General features: G+C 44.4%; 1 protein-coding gene across 1 annotated transcript in view; it reads right to left on the bottom strand.

The window, feature by feature from the left end:
• LOC110471478 (GON-4-like protein) overlaps nucleotides 1-17,348 on the bottom strand; it is a 40,236-nt gene that overhangs the window by 19,750 nt on the left and 3,138 nt on the right. Inside the window, exons 3-19 of the mRNA XM_077789394.1 lie at nucleotides 17,035-17,231; nucleotides 15,473-15,547; nucleotides 15,013-15,063; nucleotides 14,265-14,315; nucleotides 13,842-13,937; nucleotides 12,938-13,042; nucleotides 11,921-12,091; nucleotides 9,617-9,809; nucleotides 8,149-8,250; nucleotides 7,504-7,544; nucleotides 6,125-6,228; nucleotides 3,335-3,533; nucleotides 2,328-2,414; nucleotides 1,597-1,768; nucleotides 944-1,088; nucleotides 675-825; nucleotides 72-188 (exon numbers count right to left, since the gene is read on the bottom strand). Of these exons, the coding sequence (XP_077645520.1) occupies nucleotides 72-188; nucleotides 675-825; nucleotides 944-1,088; nucleotides 1,597-1,768; nucleotides 2,328-2,414; nucleotides 3,335-3,533; nucleotides 6,125-6,228; nucleotides 7,504-7,544; nucleotides 8,149-8,250; nucleotides 9,617-9,809; nucleotides 11,921-12,091; nucleotides 12,938-13,042; nucleotides 13,842-13,937; nucleotides 14,265-14,315; nucleotides 15,013-15,063; nucleotides 15,473-15,517 (1,830 nt within the window). The 5' untranslated portion in view covers nucleotides 15,518-15,547; nucleotides 17,035-17,231. The remainder of the gene's footprint in view (nucleotides 1-71; nucleotides 189-674; nucleotides 826-943; nucleotides 1,089-1,596; nucleotides 1,769-2,327; nucleotides 2,415-3,334; nucleotides 3,534-6,124; nucleotides 6,229-7,503; nucleotides 7,545-8,148; nucleotides 8,251-9,616; nucleotides 9,810-11,920; nucleotides 12,092-12,937; nucleotides 13,043-13,841; nucleotides 13,938-14,264; nucleotides 14,316-15,012; nucleotides 15,064-15,472; nucleotides 15,548-17,034; nucleotides 17,232-17,348) is intronic.

Consider the following 17,348-nt stretch of genomic DNA (forward strand, 5'->3'; position numbering starts at 1 on the left):
AAACCCACAAGAAATGAACCAAACAACAACTCCCCGGCAGGCCTGGGTGCAGAGCAGCAGAAAATAAATACCTTTAACCAGAAGGGCAGGCGATGCTCTTCCCTCTCCACAGGAGCTTTCCACTCGTGGGGCTGGATTTCCTCACAGCACTTCACCAGCACAGGCAGCTGCTTCGTCTTTTTGTAGTACTGTGGGGACAGCCAAGCCACACAAACTCAGGTCACCTGCTGGGATCTCTCCAAGTGTTCATGTGAATAAAGCCATTTTTAATAAGGTTCTACCCACAGGAACATTCAAAATCGATAATCAAGGTTGAACAGGAGCTCGGTGCCATCCTGGCTGCTCTCACAGAGGTCCAGGCAGTTGTGCAGGTGTTGTTTTGTGTGGTTTTGGTCCCAAAAGGGACAGGGTTACTGCCCAGCTGGCTGCTAACAACATTTTTATTTAAGTTTTCCTGCTCAAAAGCTCATTTGTATCAATTTTTCATCAGCATCACTGAGTTTTACCAGTGGGCTCTAAATAGTCCTAATAGTACCTAAATATTTGCCAAGTCCAGTGGCTAAAGTAAAAGAAAAGGAGAAATCCTCGCTGCTCACAGAAGAATGACTTTTTTTTTTCTTTTTAAATTAAAGAACAGCTATTTCTTAATTTCTGTCCTCGGAGGTGCCCCTTACCATGATGATGTTGTCAGGGGCTCGGTTCATGCTGAGGTTCTTGATCCTCACTGTCAGCTGATGGGCAGTTTTGGTGGGCAGGAGATATTTGCTGATCAAAGGCTTGGGGAACTCCGTCCCTTCAAAATGTTTCAGCCCCAAAGCCAACAAGCTGGAGAGGGAAAACAGGGAGGGGAGGAGATAAGAAACCTCTCAGGGAGCTGCTGGGATGTGGCACCCCAGAAATTCTCTTTTTTCCGCCCATTTTGGACAATAATTCAAGCACCTACTTGTCCTCTGCCTTGGTGAAGACGATCTTGTCTCGGTGAGGGTTTGCTCTCAAGGAACAAATTGGCAGCAGCTCTGGGTACATAAAAACTTTCCTGGTTGCCAAAATCCAGGCCACTTGCTTTGGCAAACATGAGAATTCGTTTGCTGTGGAAAGAATTAACAGGAAAGGAGAGTTGTGTGTGTGTGTGTTTCTTTTACTCCTTTCACTGCAAAAATAAAAACTTCCTTTCTGTTTTTAATGTTTGCACATTTCCTAGTTTCCCCCCCACAAGTTTACACCAGCAAAAGGTAAAATTCTTTTCCTCTTCCATCTTTTCTTTTGCTCTGTAATGTTCTTTAAAGATTCTGAGCCCCAGGGAGAGACACGAGCCCCTTAAAATATGGAATAATTCTCCGCGCCAATGTTTTCTCCACCCTGTCCCTGTGGCAAATGGATTTGTAGAAAATTGGTGTGGCTAAAGCTGATGGGCAAAGAAAACACTTAAGAGTGTATTGTAATTAAAAAATCATTAGCTTCTGATTGTAATTGCATGAATTCTAACATCTGTATTGTCTCACCCTTCAGGCGAGAGTGAAAACAGAACAAAAGTTTTTTAGAACACCTCTCAGTTGTCCGAAATGAGTCAGAAAAAAGGTGTAATCCAGCAGTTACCATTTTTTTTCACAGCTTTCCGAGGGCTCCAGTCCACTGGCACCTGGGCGTGGAAGTCCTTGATGAGCTGCAGGGCCCCCTGCAAGTTGCAGGGCTGGAACATGGTCTGGAATTTGGGGTTTTGGGGCACCTGGTGCAGGGTGGAGCTGCAGGCAAAGCTCCCGAGCTCGCTCTGCGAAGAGAAAACAGAGACGCGTCACAGAGAGGCTCCTCTGGCAGGGAACAAAACACTCCGTGCAAAAAACAAACAAAAATCAGCTTATAAACCTTAATTTGGGGCATGATGAAGGCTGGGATAGAGGATTCGATGGGAGGGAAATCAGAAAATTGTGGATGTCCCATCCCTGGCAGTGTCCAAGGCTTGGAGCAGCCTGGGACAGGGGAAGGTGTCCCTGGTGCTCCACTCAGGTGGAACTCAGTGAGCTTTAAGGTCCTTCCCCACCCAAACCATTCTGGCATTCCATGACTTTTATTTTTTTTATCAATTGCCACCCTTTCCAGAACCTGAGTTCTCAGTTTAACAGCATAAATAAAATAAAATAATTCACCTTTCTAAGTAAATAAATCAAACAAACAAACAAAAATTAATAAATTAAAAGTAAGCAATAAATTAATAAATTAAAACAACAGATTATTTGATAAAATTAATACATGAAATTAATAAATTAATCTTTTTAAGCATGCCAGCAAGCTTTTGAATGGATGGATCTCCGGTTTCAGGCATTCCTCACCAAAAACATCTGGGTGGTGCTGGCCTCTGAACTTAGAGCAGGGTTGAAACTTGCCAGGAGATGGATTTGAGTCAGGAGCTGAACATGCTGGAAGAATAAAATCAGACAAATTGGCTTTTTTGGGGTTTTTTTTCCAGTTTATCACAAATGCAAACACAAGTCCAAAGGCACAAAAGCACAGCGAGAATCTGACTGCAAAAAAATCTTAAAAGCAATAGAAAACTGAGGGGAAACTTTAATATCCACTGGCAGAAATTACACAAATTTTGAAGAAATCAGCTGTTGAAGCCTTTGGGCAATTTCCCAGTTTTCTGCCAAATTCTCATCATGACCAACAGAGAATTTTATTTTTTTTTCCCCTACATAAACACGTATTTAGCAACAATGATTTCAGCTCTCAGAACTGCCCATTTCTGAATTTCTACAGGGTTTTGTGTGGTGGCAGGAGGAAAAAAGAAAAGAATTCGAGCCAGATGAAGAAGAATAATATCCTTAGACAGCAATAAAGAAAATAGGTGAAATAGAATTGGTGAAAATCAGATTTTTACAGAATACAGGATTTTTACAGAATAAAACACCTCCCATGAGAACAGATGCCATGTGAGCATCACCTAAGAAAGCTCCAATTCACAAGGAATTTTTTCTAATGAATTCCAATGGATTTGAGTCAGGAGCTGAACATGCTGGAGGAATAAAATCACACAAATTGGGGTTGTTTTTTTTTTTCAGTTTATCACAAATCCAAGGACCTGGAAATCACAAGTCCAAAGGCACAAGAAATAAATAAAATAGGTGAAACTGAATTGTTGAAAATCGGATTTTTACAGAATACAGGATTTTTACAGAATAAAACACCTCCCCATGAGAACAGATGCCATTTGAGCATCACCTACAAAAGCTCCAATTCAGAAGGAATTTTTCCCACTGAATTCCCTGCAGAAATTCCCTTTTTTCCTGAATTCCCTGCTGTGTCCTGGCACAGATCAGCACCCCCCAGCACTGATCACCTGCTGCATTTGCTGCTGCAGCCTCTTCCTCTGGGCACTGTCCAGAACCAGGCTGTGGAGAGGTTTCTCATTTGTGGCTCTGCATTTTTCAGCTTCTTGGGGTGCTTTGATTGAGGATTTTTTCATTCTCAGCTGCTCCAGCTGCTCCTTCACTGTCTGGTGCTGCTTGTTCAGCAAATTGGCCAGAGGCTCCTCAAACCTGTGATTTAATAAATGCTTTTATATTTATTTATTTTACCCTCTGGCTTGCACAGTTTGGTTTTGCCATCCCTCTGCTACTCAGCTTGTAAAACCCGAGTTATTTACACAGAAAAGTCTTTTAGAGCACCCCAGCACTGCTGTAATTTTGGGACACAGTGTTTTTAAGGACACTTAAAAGCCTTTTCCACCTCTCCCAAATATCTGTGCCCCACTCACGTGTTCAGATCTGTCCCCAGCACTCAGGAATCCAGAATGCATCACCCAAATCTTTAATTTTTACCATCACCAAGGTCTTATCACTGAGGTATTATAAAATGGCATTTTAACATCTGGAAGGTCTTCAGAAAGACCACACACACTGCCTCAAATCTTGCTACTCTATTAAAAAATTAATTATCACCCAGCTTTATGCTGAGAACTCTACCAGAAATCCTACAGTAAGAGCTGCTCCTGTAGAGAAGGAGTTAATTATTTCATTATTATTCATTATTTTATTTTATTTATTTTAGCTGTACCAACTAATCCCCTGATTTCTGATCAGCTTCCCTTCTATACCAGGCCTGAGGTCAGTTATAGAACTGTGCCATGATGCTCCTAATGCAAGGTATCATAAAAACAACAGTAAATCCAGCAAATAGAGATTTTTGACTTAAAAAATCCTGTAAACTGATGCCTTGGGAAAGCTGACCTAGAACAGAGACCAGACAGAGCTAAAGAATAAAACAGAGATTTATTAAAAGTCCTCAATGGATCCACCTTGGGCAGCACAAGAGCCCAGCCAGGGCTGCACCCAAAATGAACCAAAATGGTCACAAAAATGGACAACTGGTCATGGGGTCTGTCACTTTTAGAAGCTCTGCTCCATTTGCATATTGGAGTTAATTATACAATTACAGCTTTAGGTTATTAAGCCCCATCCTGCTTTTCTCTCTCCAGCCCACGTTGTTTGGGCTCTTGGGCTGAGATTTGGATCATGTGTCTTTGGTTTTGGGGATAAGGACAAATGATCCAAAGAAAGAGCAGGAATTGTTTTGTCTCCCTGCTCTGTGAAGAGAGCTCACCTTCCCAAAATATGAAGCTCAAACCCACACACTAAAGCAAAAAGTGAACCTGAAAAATATCAATCTAAAACCTAAGGCGTCAAAACAGATAAAACCAAGGGAAAAACAACTGGGAGAAGTGCCCGCCAAATTAAAAAATCAATCAAAGCACCCATTATCAAAGCCAAATGCATACAAATAAGAAGATAAAGCTGCCTGGATTTCAGTTTGTAGCTGGTTTCAGAGCTGCTGCACTCCCCTCTGGCACTGCTCAGCCCAGGGAGAGCATCCAAACCTCCAGCCTTCACTTTAGCTCCTTTCCCAAACAGACCCAGCTCGACCTTGAGCTGATCTGCCCCATAAACAAGGAGACACCACTGATGCTGCAGCTCCTCTTGAGCCAGAGCCTGGAGCTGCTGCAACACACTGGAATTATTACCTGGAGAGAAATCACAGAATCGTGGCATGCTTTGGGTTGGAGGAACCTTGGGATTCATCTCATTCCACCAGCCCAGCGTGCTCCAAACTGTCCAGCCTGCCCTTGGACACTTCAGGGATGGAGCTGCTTCAGTCCCTCTCCTCTTCAACCCCAAAAATGACAACCCAGAACCCAAATTTCCCAGACATCTCACTCCCAGGCAGTTATTTTCCTTAGAAAGGGCCAACACAACATCCCAGCTGTTTAATTAAAAGAGAAGGTGACACACTTGGATAAAACAGCTCCTCAAGCATCTCCTGCCATCCCAACAATGTCAGGGCAGCAAGGGAACCTTGCAAAAATAAAAAGGGAAAGTGAATTATTCTTTTTCTGCTGTGATGTTGCATCACTCCAGCCAGCAGCAGAGCGAGGAGGGGCTGCCACTGAGCTCGGGACAATCTTTGCTCAGGTCCTGCAGAGCTTTGATCCCACACACAGCAGATCCTGGGAGAACCACCCCAGCTGGGCCAGTGACAATTTTACACGTTTTAAATTAGAAATGAGAGATTTAGATTAGATTTTTGGGACGAAATTGTTCCCTGTGAGGGTGGGGATGCCCCTGGCACAGGTGTGGCTGCCCTGGCAGTGCCCAAGGCCAGGTTGGACAGAGCTTGGAGCAGCCTGGGACAGTGGAAGGTGTCCCTGCCGTGGCAGGGGTGGACTTGGAGGAGTTTTAAGTTCCCTTCCAACCCAAACCATTCCATGATTATTGAGCACAGAGTTTGGAGAAGCAGGAACAGAATTCCCCCCTGCAGATCCTCCTGCCTTGCTGGGGCACATTCCCACATCTGTGTTTTCAGCTGAAATGAAGAACAGCACCGACCTTAGTGCAGCCACTCTTGCTCTTTCTGTCACTTTTTTCATTGTTTTTAATTTTCAGATTTTCAAATTACGAGCAATAAAGTCAGTGGTGGCAAACAGAATAAAAAGGATCAATTGAATTGTCCAATCCCATGAAGAAAAATGGCTCAGAGCTTTCAGAACAGTGGACTGAGCTGCCAGGACAATTTTTCTAGAGGTAACCAGAGGCTTTTCCTCGTAAGAAATCAGGACACAAACAAATGCTCCTACCTGAGGGCCTGGGGGGTGTTAAAATTTGGCCGAGACTCTGTAACAGCATCTTCATCCTCTGGCCTTTCATCTTTCACGTTGGAGAAGCCCATCTCATCCTGGAACTGGCAGCAGACATGGAGCAAGTCAGGAGGAGAAAGATCAAGGAAAATATTTACCTTTGGCTAATTAAACTCAGGATGACCTTCTCAGAAAAGATCCTCACTTGAGGAAATCCCTGAAGATCTTCAGGAAATCCCTACAGGTCTTCACTCCAAGAAATCCCTGCAGACCTTCACTTCAGGAAATCCCTACAGATCTTCAGGAAATCCCTGCAGATCCTCCCTCCAGGAAATTCCTACATATCTTCAGTCCAGGAAATCCCTACAGATCTTCAGGAAATCCCTGCAGATTTTCACTCCAGGAAATCCCTGCAGATTTTCACTTCAGGAAATCCCTGCAGGCCCTCACTTCACAGACCTTCACTCCAGGAAATCCCTGCAGATCTTCAGGAAATCCTTACAGACCCTCAGGAAAACCCTTCAAATCTTCAGGAATTCAGGAAATCCCTGAAGATCTTCACTCCAGGAAATCCCTGCAGACCCTCAGGAAATCCCTACAGATTTTCAATTCATTAAATCCCTGCAGATTTTCACGAAATCCCTGCAGACCCTCAGGAAAACCCTTCAAATCTTCAGGAAATCCCTGCAGACCCTCAGGAAATCGCTGCAGATCTTCCCTTCAGGAAATCCCTGAAGATCTTCACTCCAGGAAATCCCTGCAGATTTTCAGGAAATCCCTGCAGCCCTTCACTCCAGGAAATCCCTGCAGCTCTCCAGGAAATCCCTGCAGATTTTCACTCCAGGAAATCCCTGCAGACCCTCACTTCACAGACCTTCACTCTACGAAATCCCTGCAGATTTTCAGGAATTCCCTGCAGACCTTCACTCCAGGAAATCCCTACAGATTTTCAGGAAATCCCTGCAGATTTTCACTCCAGGAAATCCCTGCAGCTCTTCAGGAAATCCCTACAAATTTTCAATTCAGGAAATCCCTGCAGATTTTCAGGAAATCCCTGCAGACCTTCACTCCAGGAAATCCCTGAACATCTTCACTCCAGGAAATCCCTGCAGACCCTCAGGAAATCCCTAGATTTTCACGAAATCCCTGCAGACCTTCAGGAAAACCCTTCAAATCTTCAGGAAATCCCTGCAGACCCTCAGGAAATCCCTACAAACTTTCAATTCAGGAAATCCCTGCAGATTTTCAGGAAATCCCTGCAGATTTTCAGGAAATCCCTGCAGACTTTCCTTCCTAGCCCCTGGCACAGGCCCAGCCCTGAGCACCCCTCCAGATGCCGTGTCACACCCGACAGCTCCATTCTTCACTTCATCACTTACTGTCTCAAACAGCTCCTCCATCAGCTCATTCACTTCCTTTTCTGCAAGTAAAATCAAAAAGTAAAATTTAAAAAAGTGCCTTTTCCAAGAAGCACTCAGCAATCCTGTCATAATATCAGCTCAATTAAGGAATTTCCCTCACAAAGGGAAAGCCTCCTCCTGCAAACTGAGGGCCAAAAAAAGAAAGGCCCCTGATAATTCCCTTTTTAATGCTGGGCCCAAAAAAATCTGAGCCGTCTGGATTCTAAAATATCACAAAAAAACTCATTTTCATGATTAAATTTAAATTATGTTAATCTGCAGTAAGACCTAAAGCAAGTGTGGCTTTTTGCAAAGACAGAGAGTGATATGTTTATAAAACTAAACTGAAGACTGTGAGAACTTTGAAATTTAATTAAATTCAATCACAAGGCAAGCATTCAAGTCTGAACTGCCTGAAGCTTTCAGAATGCATTATCACCTAATTTCAGGTTTTATTGTCACCTAAATATTGTTCTTCAGGCTGTGCTGCACCTGAGAGCCAAAAGCTGGTTAAACCAACATACAGATCTTTTATTTCATATCCTACACTGCAAAAATCCCTGCAACAAAACACTCCCCAAGGAATTACAAGGAGACGGGAGGGGGAATTCCTGTGGAACTCACTGGTGATTCTCACAGCACGGTCATTCCTGAAGTCTTCCGTGTCTGGTTCATCCAGATCTTCCAGGAAATTATACTCAGGGTCATCATCATCATCAGCTTCATCTACAAAGAAGCAGGTTTGGAGCTGTCACCACCCTTGACTCACTGGGTTCTGAGTGTCAGCTAAATTTAGAAAGAGTCCAGTAGTGTAATTTCAGTTTCTGGTTTATATTCAACTTGCACAATTGTAAGCAGCCAGTAAAAATAGGAAAAAGAAAAAAGACAAAAAAAAGAAAAAAAAAAAGAAAAAAAAGAAAAAGGATGCTGGGCCCCAGAGCTTGCTCCTATTTTTTTTTTTTTTTTTAAATAAAAGAACTATTTCTACCCTGGGATCACCCCAGGGCTCAGGGAACGTTCTGAGCTCATGTGCAACCTCCTGAGTCCTCCTAGAGCTCATCCCCAGCCTGGATCCACCTCCAAGGTGCAACACCAGCACCTGGCCTGGTTAAACCACAGAACCCCTGTGGAAGAGGTTTCACAGTGAATTCTGTGAGCAGAGAGAAGCTTGATGAGAGGATCCATGTTTACACCTGAAAGAATTTCCTATCAAGGTTGACAACACAGAAATGAAGAAATAAAGAAGGATAAATAAGATAAACCTATTCCAATATTCCTTTGTCTTTCCTGAGCAATGAGTAAAGTGTAAACTTGTAAGTTTTGTAAGAATGTAGAAAAAGCATGCTAGAATAAAACCAGCTTTGAGGCAGCCTGAACAGGGAGTGTTGCTTGCTCTTGTGACTGTCCCAGCTACAAGAGGCACCATCCTCACCGGGCTCCTGTCACAGCCCAAAAAGGAATCTGTGGAAGAGGTTTTACTGTGAATTCTGTGAGCAGAGAGAAGTTTGATGAGAGGATCCATGCTTTCACCTGAAAGAATTTCCTATCAAGGTTGACAACATAGAAATCAAGAAATAAAGAAGGATAAATAACAGAAACCTATTCCAATATTCCTTTGTTTGTTTTTCCTGACCAATGAGTGAAGTGTAAACTTGTGAGTTTTGTAAGAATGTAGAAAAAGCATGCTAGAATAAAACCAGTTTGAAGTCTTCTGAAAATGGAGTGTGCTGCTTTGTATTGTCTCTGTCCCAACTACGACAAAGCCATGGAAAATATTTCTGTAATTCATTTTGTGCTTGGATGTTGGAGATGAAAACACTGGAATGAGGTGGAAAACTCAAACTCTTCTGCTGCTGCTCTGGGTGGTTGGCTCATCTCTTTTGGATGCTGAAAACAACAGGAAGGGCTGCACTCTGCTCCCAAGAGGAAAACATCAAAATCACCAACGGATCTAAAGCGTAAACTTAAGGGTTTTGTAATAAAGTACAAAAAGCACGCTAGACCAAAACGAGGTTGGAAGCTCTGGTGACCACCTCAACAACCACAAAGCCCCAACCCCAGTGCCCCCAGCAGCTCCACGTGTGGCGGGTACCTTCGTTGTCCACGTCGTCGTTCATCAGCCCCCGGAGCCACCTCTTCCACTCCTCGTCGTCGGCCGTGCTGGGGTCGTACATGTCGGGGGTGATGTCGGGCGCGCGCAGCTCGGCCTCCAGCTGCCCCAGGGGAACGTCCTTCAGGGGCCTCTTGGAGCGGGTCCTGAAGGCAATCAGGCTGTCCTCCAGGGGCTGCGGGGACCAGCGAGGGTTCCTGGGGTTATCAGCCCGGCCAAGCAAGCCTAAACCCAAAATCTTTCTGTTCCTGATGCGGAGGATCGTTTGTTCCGTAGGATGAGAAAGCTGAGCTTTCCTTAGCTTTACCAGGCTCTGAAAACTGAGCTTTCCTCAGCTTTACCAGGCTCTGAAAACTGAGCTTTCCACAGCTTTATCAGGCTCCAAAAACTGAGTTTTCCTCAGCTTTACCAGGCTCAGAAAGCTGAGTTTTCCTCAGCTTTACCAGGCTCAGAAAACTGAGCTTTCCTCAGCATTACCAGGCTCTGAAAACTGAGCTTCCCTCAGCTTTACCAGGCTCAGAAAACTGAGCTTTCCTCACCATTACCAGGCTCCAAAAGCTGAGCTTTCCTCAGCTTTACCAGGCTCAGAAAACTGAGCTTTTCTCAAGTGTTACCAGGCTCAGAAAGCTGAGCTTTCCTCAGCTTTACCAGGCTCAGAAAGCTGAGCTTTCCTCAGCTTTACCAGGCTCTGAAAACTGAGCTTTCCTCAGCTTTACCAGGCTCAGATAACTGATATTTCCTCAGCGTTACCAGGCTCAGAAAACTGAGATTTCCTCAGCTGTACCAGGCTCCAAAAACAGAGATTTCCTCAGATTTACCAGGCTCAGAGAGTTGAGCTTTCCTCAGTTTTACCAGGCTCAGAAAACTGAGCTTTTCTCAGCGTTACCAGGCTCAGAGAGCTGAGATTTCCTCAGCTTTACCAGGCTCAGAAAACTAAAATTTCCTCAGATTTACAAGGCTCATAAAGCTGAGCTTTTCTCAGGTTACCAGGCTCCAAAAGCTGAGCTTTCCTCAGTGTTACCAGGCTCAGAAAACTGAGATTTCTTCAGCTTTACCAGGCTCCAAAAGCAGAGATTTCCTCAGCTTTACCAGGCTCAGAGAGCTGAGATTTCCTCAGATTTACCAGGTTCCAAAAATTGAGCTTTCCTCAGCTTTACCAGGCTCAGAAAACTGAGCTTTCCTCAGCTGTACCAGGCTCCAAAAACAGAGATTTCTTCAGCTTTACCAGGCTCAGAGATTTGAGCTTTCCTCAGCTTTACCAGGCTCAGAAAACTGAGCTTTTCTCAGCTTTACCAGGCTCAGAAAACTGAGATTTCCTCAGCTTTACCAGGCTCAGAAAACTGAGATTTCTTCAGCTTTACCAGGCTCAGAGAGTTGAGCCTTCCTCAGCTTTACCAGGCTCAGAAAACTGAGCTTTTCTCAGCATTACCAGGCTCAGAAAACTGAGATTTCCCTCAGCTTTACCAGGCTCAGAAAACTGAGATTTCTTCAGCTTTACCAGGCTCAGAGAGTTGAGCTTTCCTCAGCTTTACCAGGCTCAGAAAACTGAGCTTTCCTCAGCATTACCAGGCTCCAAAAGCTGAGCTTTCCTCAGCTTTACCAGGCTCAGAAAACTGAGCTTTTCTCAAGTGTTACCAGGCTCAGAAAGCTGAGCTTTCCCCAGCTTTACCAGGCTCAGAAAGCTGAGCTTTCCTCAGCTTTACCAGGCTCAGAAAGCTGAGCTTTCCCCAGCGTTACCAGGCTCAGAAAACTGAGCTTTCCTCAGCTTTACCAGGCTCCAAAATCTGAGCTTTCCCCAGTGTTACCAGGCTCAGAAAACTGAGATTTCCTCAGTTTTACCAGGCTCCAAAAGCTGAGCTTTCCTCAGCTTTACCAGGCTCAGAAAGCTGAGTTTTCCTCAGCTTTACCAGGCTCAGAAAATTGAGCTTTCCTCAGCTTTACCAGGCTCAGAAAACTGAGATTTCTTCAGCTTTATCAGGCTCAAAAAGCAGTGATTTCCTCAGCGTTACCAGGCTCAGAGAGCTGAGATTTCCTCTGCTTTACCAGGCTCAGAAAACTGAGATTTCCTCAGCTTTACCAGGCTCAGAAAACTGAGATTTCTTCAGCTTTACCAGGCTCAGAGAGTTGAGCTTTCCTCAGCTTTACCAGGCTCAGAAAACTGAGCTTTTCTCAGCATTACCAGGCTCAGATAACTGAGATTTCCTCTGCTTTACCAAGCTCAGAATACTGAGATTTCCTCAGCTTTACCAGGCTCCAAAACTGCAAGCACCACAGGCTGCTCTGTACCTGGTAGGAGTCCATGCAGACAGGGCTGCAGGCCAGCTCTTCATCCACGGCGTGCAGCTTCTCCATGAAGGTGCTGTCCTTGCTCTGCTTGGGTTTGGGAGGTGGTGGGGGTCCCATGGGCACCACCTCAGCACTGATGTGCCTAACAGCAGGTGAGGTGGCCACCTCCACCTAATCAAAAAGGTGTTAAAAGGTTTTATTCAGAACAGGTCTTTCCAAGGACAGAGTAAATCTCTTTTTCTGCTCGACCAGAAATGGGAGAAATGCTTCACAGGAGGATGTGGATTTTTCCTATTACACTCACTTTGGTTTTCAGAAAATACAAAGAAATAAATATCAAGATTTTCTGGAAATGAAGACATTTATTTGGAAGAGCTGAGTATCGGTCTCAACATTACCACAGCTGATAAACTGTGGCAATTTACCCCCCCTCCAATTCACTGTGGCAGAATCCTCCCAAAAACAAACTCCTGGTGAGCAGAATGTGGAAATAACAATATAATATTGCTGGTTTTGATCCCAGTGTCAATTCTGATTCTTGTTTGCTGCTCCTTGGCCTGTATCACACTGCACCCACCACTCCCTCTGCCTGTGCACAGGCACAAAAACACTTTTATGCTTTTACCAAAACTCACTTTCTGCTCTTAAGCCAAGCACAGGAAGCCATTCTCCAGCACTCCTCAGAAATTACCAGAAAAATAATCATTATCTAAGGAACTAACAACAGTTTCTATACCTGTGCACAGTCACAAAAACGAAAACTCACTTTCTGCTCCTAAGCCAAGCACAGGAAGTCATTTTCAAGCACTCCTCAGAAATTACCAGAAAAATAATCATTATCTAAGGAATTAACAACAGTTTCTATGCCCAGAGCTTTATTTTAGACTCAGCCCTCCCTGCAAGGAAATGTGGTACCACCTGGGAGCTGGAATGACCCCGCAGCTTTAGGAATTGGTTTTTTTGGGGGGGCGTTTGGATGAATAAATTAGGAAAAATGACTGTTTCCTCCAGCTTTACCTCACAGACTGTCCCTCCCTCCTCGTCAGAGGAGCGCCTGGTCCTGCACCTCTTGGCTCCACGAGGAGAAGAAGCTGTGCTCTCCACATCACTCTCCAGCAGGCTCTGCAGGGCAAGAGGTGCACAACACTCTCAAAAACCATCGAGCCACAAACCATAACTGTGGGAACCCAGGGCTGCCCTCTGGCTGCCCTGGGACCCCCCTGGACAGAGCCCCAGAGACACTGGCTGTGATCTCTGGCCATGGAAAAGAGTTTTCAATCTCACAGGATGAATTACCAGCTCTGAGGGTTTGATAGAAGGAATAATTAAGTGTGGCACGGGTGCAAAAGTAAAATTTTAGGATTCTAGATGAGGGGTCCAAAGGGGACAAGATGGAGGAAATTGGGTGTGCCTTGTCCTTTTTCTCCTTCTTCATGCCCTCCATGTCTCACTGTGGTGTTGGCATTTTTCTGTTGGTTCAGGCTGGGGACACACTGTCCAACGGAGGTGACAGATATTGGCACGTTCTTGTAAATCCAGCCCAGGGAGTTTCTGGTATTTAATGTTTGTCACATCCCACTGAGGGCAGAGCCCCACACGCTGCCCTGCAGGACAGAGCTGGGCAGGGCAGCAGAACATGTGAGAGATAAACAGAATAAACAACCTGGAAACCAGCACAGACCAATTATGAATTCTTCTTTGGCAATGGGCAGAAAGACAGAGACTTTCTACAATCTGGGAATCATCAATACCTCAGATTCCGACAAATATCTGCTCTAAATAACATTTCAAAGACTCTCTTCAAGCCAAAATGAATAGCAGAGCATTGAAGAATGATTGCTGGGAGGTTCAGGATGGCTTACAGGTATCCATGTGTTAAAATAAAGAGGGTTTTCCTGCCTGAGACACAAGCTGCATTTACCTCTTCTGCAGTCTCATCCTCTTCTTCATCATCAGGCTGGTATTCTTCATCAGAGGAATCATCTTCCTCCAGGGGAATGTCCACAAACTGAGGGGGCTGCACACAAGAGAAAGAGGGTGACCACCCTTAACAACAGGAAGAGGAGGAGATGAACAGTCAGAGCAAATATTTCACACTGAGCAAACACCCTGAAGCTCAGAAAGGAAATCCTGAAGAAAGCAAAGAAATAAATCACCAGAAGATTGGCAAAGGAAAGCCAAGTGGTGCAAGAACAGGCACAAATAATTTAGTATTTATATGAGGGAAACTGCATGAGCAGACAGCAGCTCAGAGATGGTTTTAGCACACGAGTCTGCTCCAGCCCTCCTCTTTTGGAGGAAGCCTCCAGTATGATCTCCCCTTTCCCAGCAATAATTCACTTACCTTCACCTCGTTTGCCTTCTTAATTGGAGAAATATTCCACGTTGGAATCACCTAGGGACAGCAATAAAACCCACTTGGGCTGTGTCACACAGGCAGGGTCAGTCTCATCAATCTGAGGAGCACCTGAGCTTGTGGCCTTGATCTCCACAGTGGCCAAGCAACAACAGAGCTCAGACAAAACCTTCCAATCTCCCTTGGGATCTCCAGGAAGGGAATTCAGGACAATGGACACTGGGAGTTCACTGTCCTTGCCAAGCCTGACCTGATCAGCTCAAATTAATCCTTTCTTAACACTGCCTTGACTGATTCTTTGCACTTCCAAGACTCAAATTACATTTATGCTTCTCTTAGAGGGTCACACACACAAAAAAATAAAAACCACAAAAAACACAGAACAACAGGACAGGCTGAGCTGGGAGGGACAAGGATGGTGAGTCCAAAACCAAAAAACATTCACAGAACACCAGGACAGGTTGAGCTTTGAGGGACAGGGATGGTGAGTCCAAAACCAAAAAACATTCACAGAACAACAGGACAGGCTGAGCTGGGAGGGACAGGGATGGTGAGTCCAACTCCTGGCCCTGCACAAACACCCCAAAAATCCCAGCCTGAGCACCCCTGGGAGCATTGTCCAAACCCTCCTGGGGCTGGGACCATTCCCAGCTCCTCTGGGGGAAGAAGTTTTTCCTCTATCCAGCCATTCCCGGGGCTGCTGTCACTGTCAGCAAGAGCAGAATGATTTACTCACCCCTCCTTTCTCCACCACTTCCTTCAGTTTGGAACGAGTCATTTTGGGCTCCTGAGAGTTTAAAACAAGATAAAAGCAACAAATTCAGGCCTTTCCTTAATGAGATTTTTCCCCAGCAACTCTTTACTATCAGTAAAGTTATTATGAGTAAAGTATAGCTTACTATGAAGCTTTTCTCTTTTTTTAAAATTTATTGCCTTTAAATTCACTACCTTGAAATTAATTACATTTCAGACACCTCAAAAATAACTCCTCCTATTTCTGTTTTCATAATTTACACTCAGACACTTCGTCCAGGTGGCAAATCTGATCATGAAATCCAATTATTATAACAGGTAAATTACTTTTTTGTTCTACCTCTTCTCCACCACATCACATTGTAGCCCAGGAAGACTCTGTGCATTTGGAATAACTGATAAAACAAACTGAGCAAGTTTAACTTACAAACTTTTTAACTTACAAACAAAGGAATATCTTCTGTCTCACTGATGGCTGCTTTCACCATGGCCACCACGTGCTCATTTGTGATCACTTCCTAAAGGAACACACAAAACCAGGATGTTTATCAAAGAAAAACAGATAATGCAACACGTGTTGGAATAAACTACCTGGAAATACTCATTGTATTTCCTCCACGCTTTGGAATGACACTGTAGCAAAAATAACTGTTCAGAGATCAGACAGTCAAATTTAAATGAATTAATTTTAAATAAATTATTTTTTATTATTTTAAATAAATTAATTAATTTAAAATTTAAATCACAGCAGCAATTAAAACATTTGCACTATGTTCTTTGGGAATGCTCCCCAGAATAAATTCCCAGCAGAAAGAAAATAGTCAAAACAAAAGCCCACACCGGTTTCCCTGAGATCAGTAATCAGTCATGTCATGTAGTCAGTAAAATGAGCTGCTCCCAGTCACAGCAGGAATGATGCTGAGAAGCTGCAATAGAAAACCTAAAAAAAAAGGGGGGAAAAAGGGGAAAAAAAAAAAGGGAGAAAAAAAAGGGAAAAAAAATGGGGGCAAAAACAATGGGGAAAAACTATGGGGGAAAAACAATGGGGGAAAAACAATGGGGGAAAAATGGGAGGAAAAACAATGGGGGAAAATCAATGGGGGAAAATCAATGGGGGAAAATCAATGGGGGAAAAACAATGGGGGAAAAACAATGGGAGGAAAAACAATGGGGAAAAAACAATGGGGGAAAAACAATGGGGGAAAAACAATGGGGGAAAAACAATGGGAGGAAAAATGGGAGGAAAAACAATGGGGGAAAATCAATGAGGGAAAAACAATGGGGGAAAAAACAATGGGGGAAAATCAATGGGGGAAAAAACAATGGGGGAAAAAACAATGGGGGAAAAACAATGGGGGAAAAAACAATGGGAGGAAAAAGGGGGGTGAAAAAGGGGGAGAAAAAATGGGGGAAAAAGGGAGGGGAAAAAAGGGGGGGGAAAAGGGAGGAAAAGAAGGGGGGAAAAAGGGGGGAAAAAAGGGGAGAAAAAAGGGGGGGGGGAAAGGGGGAAAAGAATGGGGGAAAAAAGGGGGAAAAGAATGGGGGAAAAAAGGGGGAAAAGAATGGGGGAAAAGAATGGGGGAAAAGAATGGGGGAAAAGAATGGGGGAAAAGAATGGGGGAAAAGAATGGGGGAAAAGAAAGGGGGGGAAAAGTGGGGGGAAAGGCGGGGAAAAAGAAGGGGGAAAAAAAGGGAGGAAAATTGGAAGAAGAACCTGCCTCTGCTCTAAAACTTCCATCTTGCTCTATGTATTAATATTCTATATTCTATATTCTAAAACCCCAAACCCTAAATTTTCCACCCTGTGACATCCCACCCTTCCAATCAACTCCACACCCACAAAATCCCACTTCTGTCATTCCATTTTGGATTTTTTCTCCACAGCCTCTGGTCAAATGCAGTGTTTTCCTGGAAGCCAGAGTCTGCCAGCAGAGAAAATGTGAAATTCTCAGCAGCCACAACTCCAACAGAGCAAGAGTGAGGAATCCAAAGCCACCACACTCACGTGCAGGATGTTCCTGACGTTGACCACGGTCAGGTTGTGCTGCTTGGCTCCATCTTCCAGGGTTCGGTCCAGGGACTCGTCCAGTTTGATGTCACAGGACAAGGAGCCCTCTTCTTCCAAGCTTTTCCCTTCTCTTTTCCGTTTGCTTGCCTTCCTCCTCCTCTTCCTCTTCTCGCCATCCTCCCCGTCCTGCTCCTCTGAAAATCAGCAGAAATGGGATGGAAAACCTCGGCCCCTTCGCGACAGGAGGAGTTTGAAAAGAAACACAAACTGGAATTCTGCAAAGGACTTGCAAGATTCCTCTAGCGAAGATT

This window comes from Lonchura striata, chromosome 33, assembly GCF_046129695.1.
Source record: "Lonchura striata isolate bLonStr1 chromosome 33, bLonStr1.mat, whole genome shotgun sequence".
NCBI lineage: Eukaryota > Metazoa > Chordata > Aves > Passeriformes > Estrildidae > Lonchura > Lonchura striata.